This window comes from Asterias rubens, chromosome 5 (genome assembly GCF_902459465.1).
Source record: "Asterias rubens chromosome 5, eAstRub1.3, whole genome shotgun sequence".
Lineage (NCBI taxonomy): Eukaryota > Metazoa > Echinodermata > Asteroidea > Forcipulatida > Asteriidae > Asterias > Asterias rubens.
This window is the reverse complement of record NC_047066.1, coordinates 20992111-21011207: the sequence shown is the minus strand read 5'-3', so window position 1 is coordinate 21011207 and position 19097 is coordinate 20992111. Positions and strand designations below refer to the sequence as shown.

The 19097-nt window shown below is 37.6% G+C and overlaps 2 protein-coding genes across 2 annotated transcripts; one reads left to right on the top strand and one right to left on the bottom strand.

The window, feature by feature from the left end:
- Positions 1 to 4476: 4476 nt before the first annotated feature.
- On the bottom strand, positions 4477 to 10950 carry LOC117290357 (integral membrane protein DGCR2/IDD-like). The gene is made up of 8 exons (XM_033771706.1): positions 10767 to 10950; positions 10123 to 10218; positions 9588 to 10010; positions 8966 to 9196; positions 8234 to 8353; positions 6965 to 7085; positions 6369 to 6553; positions 4477 to 5610 (listed from the first exon to the last, which is right to left on the bottom strand). Exons 1-8 carry the CDS (start codon positions 10810 to 10812, stop codon positions 5447 to 5449), a joined length of 1386 nt encoding a protein of 461 aa, XP_033627597.1. The 5' UTR covers positions 10813 to 10950; the 3' UTR covers positions 4477 to 5446.
- Positions 10951 to 11369: 419 nt separating this feature from the next.
- LOC117290610 (peroxisomal membrane protein 2-like) lies at positions 11370 to 15728 on the top strand. Its single transcript, XM_033772071.1, has 5 exons — positions 11370 to 11559; positions 12195 to 12296; positions 13001 to 13163; positions 13977 to 14096; positions 15497 to 15728. Exons 1-5 carry the CDS (start codon positions 11453 to 11455, stop codon positions 15566 to 15568), a joined length of 564 nt encoding a protein of 187 aa, XP_033627962.1. The 5' UTR covers positions 11370 to 11452; the 3' UTR covers positions 15569 to 15728.
- Positions 15729 to 19097: the final 3369 nt, after the last annotated feature.

Here is a 19097-nt window from a genome sequence, read left to right as displayed (position 1 = left end):
CTTGCACGCGTGTCTCGCGCGGCGACTGATGCTACGCTCACCATGTTGGTGGGCAGTTAGGTTTACGTGTATTAACGCTGCGTCGCCTAAAACGCGCACTTCACTGCATAATGCACAGCATACTCTATGCATAGAGTTATATATGAAAACGCACAGTGAAATTGCCCACCAGTATGGCACATTCAAGATGTTTCTGATGATGACGTCAGGTGAAATGGGTCAATAAGAGATTATCATTACATGGTGTTACCGCAAACCTTTACAATATCAGATAACCACCATGCAAATTATCAAATACTACTTGACTCCGCTATGGTCAAAACGTCAATCCATTAAATTTCTTTGGCATTTTGTGAGTCAGTTATTGTATAGAGCGCCTTTTTAGGCAGCAGGCTCAGATGCATGCCTGTGAAAGTGTAAGCTCAATCGGTCATTGGAGTCATGATTTCTGTTTAAACAAAATATTGGAATAGTTAACATTTTTAGATCGTAAAAAGAACATTTAAAATGCTGGTAATTACTTTTAGTGGGGTAATTAATAGTAGTACACAGAACCTTAAAACTTAATAAAAGTTAATTGACAATTTTCATAATTGCTTGGATTCGTTGTGAGTTCTCTTTTGTACAATACAATAATTTCAATGATTGTTATTTTTAAGATCTTTTCTACATGTTGACGATGGTGAAGTCATATACCATAAGTGCTCGTGTTTATAATAATACTTGATTCTTATATTAAAGCCCTTAGTATTATTTCCTGCACGGTATGTGGAGCTGCATATCGAAGTATGAGACCTATTCCTTTATCATGTTTATAGCACCAAGTAATGGTTTATAAGGTGCTGTGGCGCAATATGCAGCCTAACAGACCAGCCGTCGATTACACCAAACTCTTCCTAACTTAGAATTAATCTTAGGACTTGGGACGATTTAAGTTCCGTATCCAAAGACGTTAGGACACATTGAACCCATCCATGAGTTACTCGTCCTAACGCGAGATTAATCCAAGCAGGAACACCGAGGCGAGCCCCTTCTCCTTTATACGTACAATAAGTGCACTGGGTTCTTTATCATGCATTACACAACACATGGGACCATCGGCTTTATGTCCCATTCGGTTAAGTGTCTTGTGACTTTATGATGGTGTAAGTGAAAGGGAAAACAATTTGAGCTTGTGATATCTTAATCAGTTGAGGATAGTATTTCTGATCTGCTAATTCATAGCAAAAGGGTCTTTATTATAATAATAACTTTCGATTTATATAGCGCCTAATAACTAACACTTAATTCTCTAAGTGCTTTACATTAGTGCCCTGGTCATAGGGCCAGCAACATCCCTTTTTAATGTTTCTCAGCTCCCTTGGGAGTATACAACCTGGGCAACAGTTTATATCGCTCCAAAGGCTTTTTCATTCACAATATCAACCTCTACCCTCGCAGGTACCCATTTATTCCCCTGGGTGAAGAGAAGCAATTATAGTAAAGTATCTTGCTCAAGGACACAAGTGTCACGACCGGGATTCGAACCCACACTCCAGTGAAAACGCACCAGAACTTGAATTTATGATAATGACTATCAGGAATCAAAGGCCAATGACCACTTGTTCTACAATTCTACCAATCAAACTTTAATTAGTCGATGCAAGTACAGTCTGTATTCACAAAAGCTAACATCTTACAACCCTTATAGTGCCAAACCAACCAAGGACTATTTTTGTCTACATAGTTTCAATAATGTATTTATTTTTTAACAATGAAAGCAAAATGTCTGCATTTTTTAAGATAGAAATAAAATAAATCTATAACAAATAAATATTGTTCAACTATAATCCCTCAAACCCAAAACAATGGAAAAACTGTCCAAGTGACCTTTTAGCCCACAGCTAACATTGCTATTTAATCCAATTAACTATTTCTGAAGAGAAACAAAACTTTACAGTGCTAAGGTTCAAGAAAAAAATAGTTAGTTGATTTTATTTAACAAATATACATTTTTAAGGTCCTTTTGATGGAACTATAATTAATTCAATCATTTTAACCCTGTGAGCTTAATAATCTCAAATAACACTATCCGTATAGGGCAGCTCTTGCCCGCATTTGAAAGTAAAACATATTTTTTTGTATCTATTTTCTTTTAGTTTTCACAACCCTCCTCCCAAGCATACGAATTACAGTCATGAAAATAATAATTGTGAACGACCCCTCAATTTGAACAAGTTCTATAGTTATGCTTTTATTATGTAATCCACCACTACTGCTGTATTATTCATAAATGACATGGCAATGAATGTCTTTTGATGATTAGTTGGTGAACCATTTAGCTGCATAGAGGTTTAAAAAGCTTAGAAACAGCTCAAAGGCAAAACCCAAGTTGTCGATAACAATGGCATCTATGGGGATGTACATTGTAAATGTCCAACACATGTACAAGTACATAGATATGTACAGTAGATGGTCACAACATTAATAAAGAAAGTACATACAAGGATTTTCTTAGAACTGGCTCGAATGTGATTATGTTTTTTTTATAGACAGACGTTTTTATATTGCTGTGTTTTGGTTTGTTGATGAGAATATAACTGCAGTCTTAACCGTGAACTCATATTTAAAATGAAGTCTAGGATTTATTGACTGGCAACTAAATAACTGATTTATGAAATTCTCCCTTTTCCTCAATGATTTATACATTTACTATTATAGGAGCAGCTGCAAAAGCTTTAGAGATATGCCTGTTCCTGTCTACTTGCTTTAAACTTTCAAATTGATCGATTAGTTAAAAAAGAATTTATTTCCACTTTATGTTCACTTTATGCCTCCCAACCTTTGACCCAGTGTTAATAGCATAATACGTTATGAATTTACACTTTCTTTAATCTTTACAACACGAGTACAAAACCCACATTCACCCTACCCAGCTACAAACCCCTAACTAAGCAACTGCCGGTTGTTTTTAGTTTTATCATATTGTATGCGTATGACTTTACCGAGTAAAACTGTAACTATTTTCGGCTGATGGACAATACATGTATACTGGCCGAGTTTCGGCGGTGTGTTCTTGGCCCGAGCGCAGTGTTCACACGCCCGACAATGAGAACACAACCCGAGAACAATACACTCGGAACAAGAGCACACGCCCCCTTTCAGCAGGGATCAGGCAAGAACAACACTGTACAAAATGGCGCTACATCAATATCGTCTGGTGGAAGATGATACATGAAAAGCAACCTACATGTATGTGTTCTAGAGCATCCAATAACACACCGCCTAAACTCGATCACTGTCTGTCTCGCACGCACTACAATGTTATAGGGCACATTTCATCCACTTGCATTGAGGCAATGTGCACACAAATGTGTTGTAGTACATTACACAGAACTCGAACATGTAATCAAATTACAACTCATGTACCATTTTGATTGTGCTCATACTGTCTAGCAAGATACCTGTACCCCGGAAACTGAAAGCATTCTATTGTGCTACATGTGTACCATCTTGGTCATGTTCCCTGTATATCCACAACAGTAACATATTGTATTCATTGCACTGAAAAGGAACCAGACTACTTTCTCTTCCAGCCTTGGTTAGGTTACACTGGTGCTTAATTTCTGTTGCTATAGGCAGTTGCTAAGGTAAGGGGGGCTTAATAGATTGGTAAAATTCAAGCCTTGTATTGATTTATTGCTTTAATCTATATCGATTATTCCAAAAACTATTGATAGTTCTTCCCTCAACATAAATTAAATGCAACAAAAAATACTAAATACTGTACACGCTTCAAAACTTACAAGCTTTACAAGTGGAAAGACAAATATGATGCTATTCCTTTTTAACAAAAAATAACATAACACAAATAATAAAACAAAACAAAAGTTGAGGGGAGAAAGGAATTACAGCAGTTTAAATTTTTACAAATTCCGAGTAAGAAATTCATTGTGAGATAATAGTGCATTATAAAATTGTTAGAGATTGCTATTTAAGTTATTTACATCCGATGTGAATGACTGTTTGATTGACAATCATATATTATGCCATTCATGTCAAAGTTGTCTAAAGACCACCAGGGCCCAATTTCATAGAGCTGCTTAAGCACAAAATTTTGCTTAAGCAAAAAATTCATTGCTTAGTAAAATCAGATTACCGGCCAAGACTCCACTCAATTGTTATGCTAAGTAAATAACAGCTAAATACTAGTCATAAGCAATGTATGTGGCATGAAATTTTGGCCAGTAACATGTGTAAAATAAGCGTGCTATTTTCGTGCTTAAGCAAGTTTTTGCTTAAGCAGCTCTATGAAATTGGCCCCATAATGTACAACCTTTAATCAGTGTATACCACCTTCATGTCATATAATCAGGGATACTACCATTATACATCCATAATAAGGTATACCTCGACATCCATAATCAGGTATTATAATTAGGTAGACCACTATTATACATCCATAATCAGGTATGCATGTACCACCTCGAGGTATTAGGGAGGTTTAGCATGCGAACGGATACGGTTAGTGCGACGGATACGTATGACGTCATACGCTACTCGCTATCCGCTATACGTGCAGACGACACTGATAACCTGCTTGCTACATGTAGGTAGGTTACGGATAGCTAAATGTTTGCGTATGCGTATCCATTCGCGTGCGAAACCTCCCAATAATAATTAGGTATAGCACTAACATCCATAATGAGGCATACCACCACAATCAGGTATTATATTAAGGTATTGTAATCAGGTATACCACTATTATACCACAATAATCTGGTATAAATCAGATATATCACCTTCATCAGGTATACCACCTTCATCAGGTATACCACATTCAGGTATTATAATCAAGTATTTTAATCACAAAACGTGTTGATCGAATTATAAAGTATTGTCCACTGTTTGGAACTGTAATAACATGGAAATAACAGGTGTGAGTTGGTTAAAATAAAAAGGATGTATTATTCTGGCCTTTTTTGTTTAAAGCAGCTTTAGGGTAATGGGAAGCCAATATCCCTGTGCTATAAAGTGTGGTGCACATCTTGGTGTACCTGTATTTGTAATAAAAGTTAATAGAGCACAGTGGTCCCAGATCATACATAGAGTAGAAAACCAGTCCTCAGTGGTCTCAGACCAGCAAAATAATGCAAGAATTATAAGCGTCAGTGTCCTTATTATAGCTACTGACAGCTCTACTGACAGAAACTTTACATCAATACCAAAAATAAAGTCAATCTACTTCAATATCTAACAAATAAAAATTTTAAATTATTGATATTTCTATCCTATTGACTTTGTATGCATCCTGCCATCTGGTTTATGACTTGACCACAAAAGCAACAAGAATGTCATAAGTTAGTGTGAAGGACGCAAAAAAGTAAACATTTTTGCAAAGAAAAAACCTTCGCGACTCAGCTTTTCATATTAACATTTGCGCTAACGTTAATACAAGAAGTCTGTTTCACACGGTAGTGTTGATGGATGGTAGTATCATTTGATGAGAGGGCGTTGTGACAGCTGAACTTTCTCCCCCTGGAGTGCTTTGCTCTGTCTGTGGGGACGACACATTGCTGTTTTCAGTACTGCTGGTGTAGGCAGGGGGGCTAGGTAGAATTACTGGAACACCTACAAGAAGAGAAATAGAGAGTGCTTTAATCATAGGGAAACCACAGAGAATTAATCCAGGGAAACCCACACTCAGGTAGGGGCTGAAAACCCAATCCACATAGTCTCCATGGTGGGATTAGAATTGGGGTCCCAGAGGTGGAAAACGGGGAATGACACAACTACTCCAACCCATGAAGTGGTCTAGGGCAGTGTAATCAAGTTATGTAATTTACAGAATGTGGGTTCGAATCCTGGCCTGGTCAATCCTTAAAGGCACTTTATCATAACTGCATCTCTCCAACCAGGAGTAAAAATGGGTACCAGCGAGAGCTGGAAAGTAACCTGCCATGGACTGGCATTCAGTCAAGCAGGAATACTAGTATTCCCAGACACTATGCCAAGGTTATTAACATCAGCCTGATCAGCAATCTTGGCTCAGGAAAGACTTTACTTTAGTTGCGCCAACCTGACTCCTGTTTATTCTCTAAGAATGGGGTGTCGTGGCCGAGCGGATAAGAGCACTGAATTCAAGCTCTTGTGATTCTGTTCAGCAGAGTGTGGGTTCGAGAGATGGTTCTTATGATGGTTCTTGTGATTGATTTAGCCGAGTAGCGCATTTGTTGAACAAGGCTGTATTCTCCCCAGGGAGCTGAGATGGTTTAAGGAATGATTGAAGGCCCAGTGACCAGGGGTAATAATGTTGGAGCGCCATGAGTGCACTGCGTGACGGACCTGAGCGCAATATAAGAAGCCATTATTATTGAGAAACTCTGTACCTGTAACGAGTGTGGGTGTGTTTGGTTCGGAGCCGACGGAGCCCTCCAGTAGAACCATGGCGTCGCTGTTTTGAAGGAAACTGCTCCTCCTGTCACGATTTCTGTTGATGTCCATTTGGAGACCCACCGTGGAAATGTAAGGCGGAGGTTGTTCTACTGGAATGTGACGCTCATCTTTTAAAAATCTAAAGACAAGAAAAGCAGAAGAAAAAAAAAGGAATAATCGAAATGCAGTTCCGAGATTTGATGAACAACCTACAGTGTTGAATCGCTGAGTAGCCTTGTGCATTTTGTTCTATCTAGAATCCATTTCCACTCTATCGATTATTTTTGTTGGCATGTAAATAAAAAGCACCTCTACCAACTGACCTACAGTGTATCTAGCCCTACGTTAGCGGTCTCCCTATTTTGTCAATATCTTGTTGCCAGTTTTCAGAAGCCATACAACTGTAAAAACTGCCATGTAGCCAGGGACCACACCTATGATATACATGTAGCCTAAGAAGTGGCAACCAGGGATGACCTTAAGGGGATGCAACTTTTTAGTCACAGTAGAAAAGTTACAGTAACTACTGAAGTAGTTTTTTAACTCTTACGAATATGGTGGTGGTGGCTCTCTGAAGACAGCACCGTCAAAGTCGTCCATGTTGGGTATGGGTGGTGGACCACTCCCTGGCTCAAAGTCCATCATACTACCCTCTCGCATTTGCTGGGCTCCTGTGAACAAACATGTCATGTGTACTGATTAAAGGAGGCTCAGTTTCATAAAAAAAGAGTTTCAGAAATTGACATTTACTACAATATTTAAGCATTTTGTTACAGTGACACATTGTAAAATATTTATAGAACTACACTTATCTGATATAAAAAACATAAAAAATTACAGAAATTGTATTCCATACATCTAGGCCTATATTTTTCATAAATTTAAACTTATTTAAAATAATGGAAATGTTCTTCAGCTTTCTAATACTGAACAATCGCTAATAAAATTAAATAGGCCTAATACTTCTTTAATAAAGGACGCAGTTAAGGCAATATAAAAGAAATGTAATGTATAAATACTGACAGAAATGATGAAACTGTAAAATTTCACCACCCCATGTGCAATTCATTTCAATGCATCTCGATCTGGGAATTTAAAGATGCATTAGTTATTAAGTTTGATTCAATAAATAAAATGAGGACATTCTACATGTGAATATGGTTAAGAATATCACAAATAATGATATCCATAATGTATGCAATACACAGAGACAATGAATTTAAAAAATATCAATAACGTTTGTAAAAGCAATTGGCATGTGAAACCATTTTCATGTTGATAAAAGCAAAGTAAAATCAATGTAAAACCATTTTTATATTGATGTAAAAATGCCAATGTCACGAACATACGATGAGCTTAAAAAAAATGCACACTTTCTGAAAATTTAAGACATGAAGGTTTCAAGTTCAGTGATTCAGATGTTTCAATATGCAACACACAGATAGTAAACAATAAATACACAAAATATAGTCATATTTGTTACTAAATGACAATGTAAAAGCAATTGAAATGTACACGAAAGCATTTGCAAAATAACACTGTAATATTTAACCAACACACATAAAAGTCATGTCAATGCAAACTTTTTATTTGAAATTTAACACATAAAACACTCAAGTTGAGTCAATAGGGGGCCTATAGGGTTGGGACTATTCTATCGGTAAACATGGTTTAGAACATTGAGATGTTCTAGCAATGCAAAGATCATGGGTTTGAATCCCACTAGAGTGATTTGCCCGAGGATTTTGTTCACAGAACTCGGGAAACTACCGAGTATACAGTGCTTAATGCACATTGATGAATCTAATGGTGTACTTACTGTATCGGAGATAAGCAATTCTCTTTTGGCGCATTCGATACACCATGAAGAGCATCATTCCTAAGAGTATGAAGGATGTCAGCATGGTCAATACCCAACGCATGGTGTCGGACATATCCGCTGCAAGAAACCACAGTTGAAGGAAGACATTAATGTAAGTGTTATGAATGTCCAATCGAGAACACCTCAAGGTTTTACTGAGTCAAATCTTAACCTTTCAGACACAAAAGAAATCATCATATAATTCGAATGTGAAATTACTTTGCTCAAAACCCAATTCCTTCAACTGACATACACCATACTGCAATAGACCCTTCCCTTGAAATATGTAAATTGCACATAGCACGTGCGCACTAACATTTTGGTTGGCAAAATGAGGGAACATCGCGCTGTTTTGTACACGGCTAATGGCTGCGTGACACAGACGCGATTGCGAGTCTGCTTAGTGCACAACTCTATAGCCTTTGCCAACCAATACAGTGTGTACGCATGCGTGAATGTAATTAGCACATTTCATTGGAAGGGTCCATTTACATGTAACTGCACCAAGTTTTATACTTGTGATTTCACCAAGAATCCTCTGAGTGTCGATCATGCTCATTGGGACATACATGTAACAATAACAGCTACATGTAGATTTCACATATTGTATCAATGCACTTTACATTGCCTCATGTGTGACATGGCCCTAAGGGTCAAGGCAGGATAGAAGTGAAGGTAAAATTGACTTACACTTGGGTTTATCATCCGCATCTCCACCATCTATGCAGATATAATGACAACACTTATCTGGATCTGGCTGATAGTTCTCACATGGGGGCTGTGCACACATAGAGGTTAGACACATCTCTGGTTTGCCGGCAACACAGCGGCAGGATGTGCAGGCATCAGATCCTGGAGGGATGTATTTTTCTCCCTCCCAAATCTCATTGCCTGAACGATCTAAACATACTTTGTGGGCATCTAAGGGACAAGAAATACACAAGTACATTAAACGTTTTAAAGGCACTGGACACTATTGGTAAATACTCAGAATAATTGTTAGCATAAAAACTTACTTGAGTAAGGAGTAATGAGTAATTGAGAGCTTTTGATAGTATAACATAGCAAGCCTCGAAATAACCCAGTTCACTCACAGCAATTGCCGTAGTGCCCTGTGTTTTGCTTTGGTGCCCTGTGCAAGGTTCCTGAACAAATTAACATTTTCCTCATTGATGTGCCCCTTAACAGATGAAAATTGTTGTGCCCCCTCAAGAGTGAATTGCAAGGCCTGTAATTGGGCAGTTGGATATGTAATCAAATAAAAAAATAAAGTGAAAACATATGCAACAATGTTGTTCAATAGCCAACTTACCTTGTTTGCACAAGAAAGTTGACTTCTCTGTGCATGACTGTAAATGCCAAGCTGACTGTTTGGTGTCTGCTTCAAGGGCTAGTAAAACACACAGTTTTATCTCGTCTGTTTCAACAGTCGGCGTTTCCAGGCCGATCCAGCCCAAGTCACCACCTTTATCGGCCACGTCCACCAACTGCCACTCTGTGGAGTTGTCCCCGACCTGACGCATCTCATACCCCATCCACCATGTCTGAGACGATTCCTGACCCACCCACGACAAGGCAGCGAGGTAGTCCAGCTCAGGCTCTGTGACGGTAGCCAGATGGCTTTCTGCCGTTGTGCAGAAGTCTAACGCACTCTGCTGTACGAAGACTGACCCAAAACTTTTAAAGCAAGAGAAAGTGGGCTGGTACATGTGCCAGCCTTCTTTACAAACTGCACCTGTGAAAAATAAATAGGTAAAGAGCTTGAAATTTGCAATTCATTCGAATGAAAATCAATAAGGGATGCGTCAAGCTATTGTAGCAAAATCTGGAATAGGTTGTTAACTTACTTGAGTGGGGCACATCCCAACTGTTTGGCTCATGATGGATGGGCGTTGAGTTGTTTGATCGCCCTGGCACGGCATTTATTCTTAGAAGCAGAACAACTGTAAACAATAGTACAACACAAAAATGAAAGAGATATGAAAACTCACTTACTTGCACAACAAACGGAGACGAATTATTATAGTTCGGCCAATATTTTGTTTGGTCAGGCTTTTGTTTGAAACTTTGTTTCGTGACCGGCGTGAGTGAGCTTTTTTTATTTTTTTATTATTTTGGCAAAATATCTTCTAAGTAAAGTTCTAGTTCAACAACTATAATCTTTTGAATTGAAATGTAGTGTTTCTACAGGCTTTCTGCTTTCTACAATACAAATGAATGAGCATTCACTACCTATACATGCATGACACAGGCACAGCCTCAAGATGTCAGTCCTGTTCAACCATGGTTCAACCTATTTCCCTTCTGCCATTTCTTGATGTGTATGTTGTGATGATGCTCACTAACTAAACTATGGAACTATGTAATTGTAAAAATCATTTACTGTTAGTGTTACAATTATTAAAACTACACAGTACACGTACATGCTGATCATTGTGTTTTGTTTATAAAATAAAAGGTGTTTTTGTAAATACGTCAACCGCAGTTTTACCTTGTAAAAAGAAGCATACGAGGAACCGGTGTACCAAACTGTCCATGATGTGAGTCTCCCACTTATTTCAATTATACAAATAATACCATTTACATGATTGAATGTACACAAATTGTGTACAATTCTTGTGAGAAAAGTTCACTTCCGAGCTGCAAGAACGTGAGCAAAATACGATGATCAAACATGGCCGCATCAAATCACTCAGATCGTATTATGTTAATCGATTGGAACAGTTCACTCAAAAGTAGGTAGAATAAGAAGGTTGAAACTTTTGGGTTGGTATTATTTTTTCTAAAATTCAATTACAAAAACATGTATTTAAATACAAGAGCTCATTGAGACAACTGTATGTTTTTTTATACGTTACTTTGGGACCATTGTTAAATAGTTTTGCAATCAAGCAGTGAATAAGCCATACACTTACCTCCATGCACTTAAACACCACCCTAAAACTAAAAATGGAATGGCCTTGAAAGAAGACTTGTCAGATAAAATAGACAGGTTGCTAAAATTATTAGACGTTAATTATTGACGAGTTGATAAAGGCGTCTAGGACAAGACATGACCTCGTCGCCGTCAAAACAAGTTATGAGTGGCTAATTTGTGTCATGTGTCACAAAACTGTAAATAAACACGAGTTAACCAACCCACCACGGCGAGAGCAGTAGGGGAAATTGGGTCCAAAAATGTCGGTTCAACCACCAGAAGAAGACCAACCAATACACAAGAAATTGTTCATTCAATATCTGAGACTTTTACGAACTTATCCAATAGCTACAAAGTCAATTACGAGGTGAGTATTTCTCTTACTGTCCTTACAGTACTCTATGCTCTTAGTCTTAGTCTTACTTAGGCCGCCGGCTGTGTGGCACTAGCGCCCCTTGGCTGGGTGCATGGGTGGGTAATCGTACGTGGGGCCAGAGAATTGCACATGTAGGCGCATAAATGTAACCATGGAGGGGCGTGTTTACGGTTGAGGTTAATTTGACCACCTGGCCATCACCACCAGCTAGCTGCAGTCAGTCATGACAAGTTGTTAGTCTGTTTAGCAAGCCTTCCATCACTTTCAATGTTTATAATTTTAGATTATGGATTCCTAGATTATTAATTATTCATAAAAATAATATCGTTTATTTAATTTTGTAATTAATATTCATTAAAAAAGAAAATGTATCTTAATTTCTACCTTGGTATATAGTAAGACATGTAAGAACGATAAGTTTACCAAACTAAAGCTAACATAGCACCCTCTTTGATGATTAGCTGAAATTATGAAGAAAGGTGTTCCGATATGCGTTTATTTATGGCATTGGCAACATTAGAAAAGTAATTGTTATTTGAGGGCTTGTGTATATTCATTGCCACGTCAAGTGTAGTATTTTAGTAAACAACAGAAACTTTAAATTATTGTTTATTATTTACATACAGTGGAACGGTATCATCATGTGCCAACATCCTGGCACAGAAGTTGATGGGTGGTTGGGACGCACCGATAGCATGGAGGACAATAGGTGCATTTGCTGCCACAGGGTAAAGAATAATAACACTTTTTAAAGATTTTATTTTCTTTACATTGTTTGTAACTGATTTGATATTGAGATACAATTTGAAACAAGTAAATATTCTTGCAAAAATTTACAACTAAAGGTAGGTGTGAAAGTTTCAGCTGATTACAGTGCTGACGTAAAGTATTCACGAAAAAGACACAAACCCTCACAAATCTGACGGGGCCGTTTCAGGCCAAATACTTTCACAAGATGCTTACCACCAATTACCATCTTACAACATGTAAGCTTTTAGATAGAAATTACAAACAAATTGGGGGGGGGGGGCATAAAATCATATGACTTGGTAACAAGCAATGGAGAGCTATTGATGATAGTATAAAACATTGTGAGAAACGGCTCCCTCTGAAGTAACATAGTTTTTGAGAAAGAAGTAAAATTGAATTTTCAACTAAAAATATTTTAATTTGATTTTTAAACCTCAGAATTAGATTTTGAGGTCTCGAAATCAGGCATCTAAAAGCACACAATGGTATTTTTTCTTCCATTATTATCAGTATCTTGCAACTTCAATGACCAATTGAGATAAATTTTTCACATGTTTGCTATTCTTTGATATGTTGAGATACACCAAGTGAGAAGACTGGTCTTTGACAATTAAAAAAGGTGTCCAGTGTCTAAAAGTAATGAGCTCTCCATTAATTCCCCTTTATTGGCTTTCCCATGTAGTGTCTTCTACACAGGACCTGTAACACATCATTTCTACCGATGGCTTGAGCGAATGGTACCAGGCAAAGACCAAGGCTCTAAGGTCATGAAAGTGATTGTAGACAGATTTGTCGTGGCTCCACCATTCCTGTTGGGTTACTTCTATCTGATTACAATGTTTGAGGTAAGAGAAAATAACAATAATTAATTATAGTGTCTTGGCCTAGCAGTTAAGAGCACCGGACTCAAGCTATGCAGCCGATTTCACGAACTACTAGGATTAATCCTATCCACTTAGGATGAGTAACTTGTCCTAACTTAGGATGTGTTCAATGCATCCTAATGTCTATGGTTACAAAACCTAACTTGTCCTAAGTCCTAAGAATAACTCTAAGTTAGCAAGAGTTTGGTGAAATCGACAGCTGGTGTTTTTGATCAGCAGGGTGTAGGTTCGAGTCCCAGTCGTGACACCTGTGTCCTTTACCATAATGCTTGTGTCATGTTGGTCCTATGAGTTGTGTATTGCACCCAAAAGAACCCAGTGCAATTATTGAAAAGAGGAGGGGTCTGCCCTGGTGTTCCTGGTTTGATTGGCTGCATATAGCACCACAACACCTTGTAAACCAGTACATGTATTTACATAAGTTCACTACTGAAGTATGAGCCCACCTTTAAAATAAGTGACACTGTCATTTGGAAAAAAACCTGCGAGTGGACAGTAGAACAGTAGTTTGAACAGAAAACATAATAAGGGGTACACCTCATGTTTTCTGTCATTAAGCAGTACACCACCCATCAACACGCAATTCTTTTAATTCTTTAAAAATCAAAGGAAATGATTGGCAAAGTTACATGTATGAAGGTAGTTCTTTCTCCTGTTCATTATAACACTGCTCTGAAAACAACGAAGTGCTGGTAAGTGTTAGATACCTCATTCCACAAAGTTCTATGAGCTATTTATTTTAACCTTTTCATATTTTGAACATCTTTTTAATAGGGCAAAGGTCATAAAGCATCAGTGGACATTATCAAACACTCTTACTGGACAGCTCTTAAGATGAACTGGAGAGTCTGGACCATTCTCCAATACGTCAATATAAACTATGTCCCACTTCAGGTATGTAATGTTTAAGTATTGAGTCTCGTTTTATTGTACCATTAAATATATGACACAGGCCTTGAGTTAAAGGAACACTACTGGCAGTGTAAGCACTTTATGTAATCCACCATATACATAAACTGACAAACCTGTCGAAGTTTGAGATCGATCGGCCATCTGGGTCACGAGAGAATAGTGAATAACCAATCACAAATTTTGCATTGCATCGATGCCAAAATAAAAATTAATAAATCGCTCACTGAGCGATAAACTCCAAACACGAAGTTAGATTATTTATTTCTCATCAAATGACATTTTAGACAGCAATATTTCTGAAATACTATCATCATCATTAGACCGTGTAAGTTTGATGTAAATTTGTGATCTTCACGACTTTTGTTTCTTACCAATTCTGTAACGTTCCTTTAACCCACAGCACCCGCAGCATTTGCCGTGGTGCAGTGTGCTTTTACATTTTCCTCAAAGAAGTACCCCTTGTATCAACTGAAAAATGCCGGGCCCTTCATGAGTGAAGTTCAAGGCCTGATAAATAATAGTGGCTTCTCACAAAACACTCACATCTGACACCCTGGTCACTTGACCATTTATTTCACTCCTCACCATCTCAGTTTCTTTGGGACTATGCAGGGAGTGCTGCCAAATATGTAGCGCTCCAAGCTAATCAAACAAGAACCATATCTGCCCTCACAGGTCTAAATGGACCGATCCAGCCTGTCAATCAAACTGTGCGCGTTCACCCATTTGACCAATCACAGCAATGATTGTGGTCGGACAAACTCAGTCATGCGTGTGCGTATATTTGACACGCGCGGCAGATTCGTGCAGAATGTCATTGGGAGTGCTCGTACACGTGTCTTGCTCACGTGCGCGGTGGGCGGAGCTTAGTGGAAAGCCGGAACGGTCCATTTCCCCCTGAGTGAAGAGAAGCGAAAAACAGTGTTAAGTGTCTTGCTCAAGGAAACAAGTGTCATGACTGGGATTTGAACCCACACCCTGAAGACTAAGCAGAGCTTGAGTCCAATGCTCTTAATCGCACGACCATGACATGCCACGTACCAATCTAATTTTATAAAGTTTCCCAGATTGTGTTAAACACTTGGGTGTGATCCATGGCTACACAGCAGTTAACGGTTGTATGGCTTATGACAGCACCTACCCCAAACAAAGATATTGACAAAATAGGGAGACCACCAACATAAGGGCTAGATCGCTCAGTTAATAGAGAGCCAGCACTTTTCCAGAGGTCATTGGTTCAAATCTTGCTCTATTTTAGTCAATTTTTCTTTGTTCAACCCCAAATTGTTAATATAGTCTTGCACTTTCTTTCAGTCCACGAAAAAGTTTTTGTTTATTATCTCATGAAGAAAGTTAAAAGTTGTTTGTTGTTTTCTTTTCAGTATCGAGTGCTTTTCGCCAGTGCCGTTGCTTTCCTCTGGACAATATACCTGGCCATAGTGCGGAGCAGATAACTTTACTAAAAAATATATTCATTTTTTTGTATTAATTTTTGAAGAAATTATTCTAATAATGCGATTGTAAGTCTATGGTTCCTAAGTTTTGTTATAAATTGATGGTCCAGGCATGTATGCTTCGTTTTTGAAAGGGTAAGGTCACCAAGGCATTTTCGTCTTGGTAAATTTCTACTGGGGCTTTCCATGGGCAATGAGGCAATGACCAAGGGGCATGTAGGCAATCGCCTTCGTTGCCTCTGTGAAGTATCAGGCCTGTGGTCTGACATTGGTGCATTAGTGAGATTAATTGCATATGGCAACTCAATGGGGATCAGGTTGGCATGTGGTAGGTTTATTTCCCTGCCTTTCACCTCGGACCAGAGCCTTGCTTGTTGATTGGGTTTCCTGTCCCTACCTGATTGCATGGGTTTTTACTCGCACAACTGAACATTTCTTATCATTTCCTATTCCTATTCATGTATTTGGCAATAATGGTGCTGTTGGAAGTGTAATAAAATAAATAAATAAACAAACTCGACACCTGCTCTTTTTGCTGAAAAAAAGGAAATGAAAATTATTATTACTTGTTTTAGAATATCACCTCCAAAATAGAATTTACCTACCTATTTCTTCAAATTGTATAGGGATGTAAATTAAGGTCTTTTTACAAAAATTGCTTTTAGATGACTTCTCCTTTCTGATTATTATGATCAGTTATTAAAGGCAGTGGACACTATTGGTAATTACTCAAAATAATTATCATCATAATACCTTTCTTGATTACGAGTAATGGGGAGAGGTTGATAGTATAAAACATTGTGAGAAACAGCTCCCTCTGAAGTGACGTAATTTTCGAGAAAGAAGTAATTTTCCACGAATTTGATTTCGAGACCTCAAGTTTAGAATTTGAGGTCTCAAAATCGAGCATCAGAAAGCACACAACTTCGTGTGACAAGCGTGTTTTTTCTTTCATTATTATCTCGCAAATTCGACGACCGATTGAGCTCAAATTTACACAGGTTTGTTATTTTATGCATATGTTGAGATACACCAACTGTGAAGACTAGTCTTTGACATTTACCAATAGTGTCCACTGTCTTTAATTGCTTGTTTGTCAATGGAGTAAGACTGCATAACAATATTTGTTATTTACTGCCTTGCAAAGAAACAATTCCCCTGCACAGGACTATAGGTTGTTAGTTTGTTTTGTGTGAATTTCATAAAATTGCCTCTTGCTTGATCGATGAATGTTTATTGATCAAGAGTGGCCTTCAAAGTATTTTTTTGGTTGGCGAAAAGAAACATTCTTTCAAAAACAAACATTTATTTGTTGATTTTGATTCATTCTTTTCAAATGTAAACACTTTTTAATTTAATGACCTTTTGATCATTACAATTATGAAGATGCAATCAATGAACTTATAGCACTGCAAACCAACCAGTTGAAGGCAAACTGTAATCCCCTGGAGAGCACATGATTATTGTTAATGTGGAACCTATTTGTCAAGTTTTTAAATCTGATATCACTTGTTTGAGTGAGTATAAAAACCACTAACTTAGTGTATTTGTTTATAAACGAATACACTAAGTTAGTGGTTTTTTTCCATTGACAGCATTAGTTTTCTATGGGAAATATGTCACGCAGGCAGTTTCAGCTTATTGTTGCTGCATTAAATTACTTGATTTTCTTTGTAAAAACCGAGGGTTGAAAATAGATAAAGGAATTGTTTTGAAATGTTTTGATTGTAACAATGTCAATACTATGTCAAATTATGAAGTTTCAATTGTTTGTTTAAACTATACATATGATTTGAAGGTGAATGGATATGTTTTTTAACAAATAAAATTTGTATTTGAACTTATACTTGATTGTGTTTGAATTTGTTTAATAAGGTTTGTTTGGGTTATTTAATTTATGCAAAGCTAAAAGATACAGCTAAAATTCAAAATGATGCTGAAAGAAAGAACATGTAGCTTGTGTGAAATAATGTCAAAGAAAATAATTGGTTATTGTCTTGTTATACTTTTTTCAACATTATTTAACTTTACAAAATTAATTTTAGGTAAATAAATGAGTAAATGTACATTTTTGTAGGCTTCCTTCTTGTAGAAAGACCTTTTTTTTGATGGGGGGGGCCATAAAAAAAAGGACAAAAACAGACAGTAAGACTAATTTTTCCATCATTTTGTTTAGTGGGGGAGGGGGTTCCATCATTTTGTTTAAGTGAGGGGGGGGGCATGCATGTTACAGCATACAAAATGACAAGATAACCCCCTTTTTATGGGGTGGGGGGGGGGGCTTCGCCTATGATGCAAATATTGCGACCAGCGACTACTATCAAGTCTAATACGTCATGTACGTCATGTGTGTGTGTGTGTAGGCACCAAGCAAGACTGAATTGGTCTGGTCCCCAGTCCTAAGATATGTACATTACCTACGAGTGTAACGCCCTGAACTAGTCCTTCTATTCGTGGTGCACATGGGGCGGTAAGTTGAAACATTTTAGTTCATCGAAAAAGTATTTTATAACGTGTTTTTAGTGTGTTTTTCAATAGTTTACATAAAATTTAAGTTGACGGGTAATTACTATACAATTCGTAGCTCATGATAGCGCTGCAGAATGACCTATATAGCCTTAGGGAAAAGAAGACTGAAGAACATTTCGAAAGTGCTTTTACTGAAGGAAATTTCATATGCTTGAGGCTTTAAATAATATGAGCAAACGAACGAACGGACGGCATTGTTGTACCAGGAGCTCGGTCTAACGTAACAACATTCTTAAAGAAACAAACAATTTTGAACTGACAGCTAGGCCTACTTCCCCGTATTTTGAGGTGGGTCTGTCCACACTACTAACTAATGCATTGGGCCTTTTTGGTAAAATAACATTGAAAATATTTGGGACTGATATTGATAACTGGGATCCCAGGTCAAAATTGCAGTTGAACCCAGTTAACTGGGGTCAACTGGTTCAACTGGATAGTGACCAAACTCGTCCATTTTCCATATTAACTAACTGGTTTGGACTAGGTTTAACTGTGTTCAACTAGGTTTAAATTATAAACCAGTTGGTGTCTGTCCATTTTCCATAGTAAACCAACTGGTTTTAACTGTATTTAACTAGTTTATCAACTGGTTTTCAACTAGTTCCAGTTAAAAACACAGTTTAACTAGGTTCAACTAGAATTTTGACCTGGGATGGGAGGGAACAAAAACTTAAAGTAGCAGAGGTAGCGCGATATTGACATTTAGCAGTGAGGGGGTCTTACTTTTCAACAATCTTTTGACCTCAGTCGGCAGCTAGAAGAGCTCGCGTGTTTGTTGTCTTTTGGATGGCATAAACTCATTAACAAAAGCACCTATGATGAGGCATGACAGTGGCGTTTGCACCATTGAATGTCTCCTGAGCAGACCTTTAATTTGATGTAAAATTTTAATTAATATTTGGAATGTGCACGTGAAAAAAGTCTTCTTTTTAATGTTTGCCACCCATTTTAATAAAAATGTTAGGAAAAGTTTCCGTATGGCGCCACCACTTTTTCATTC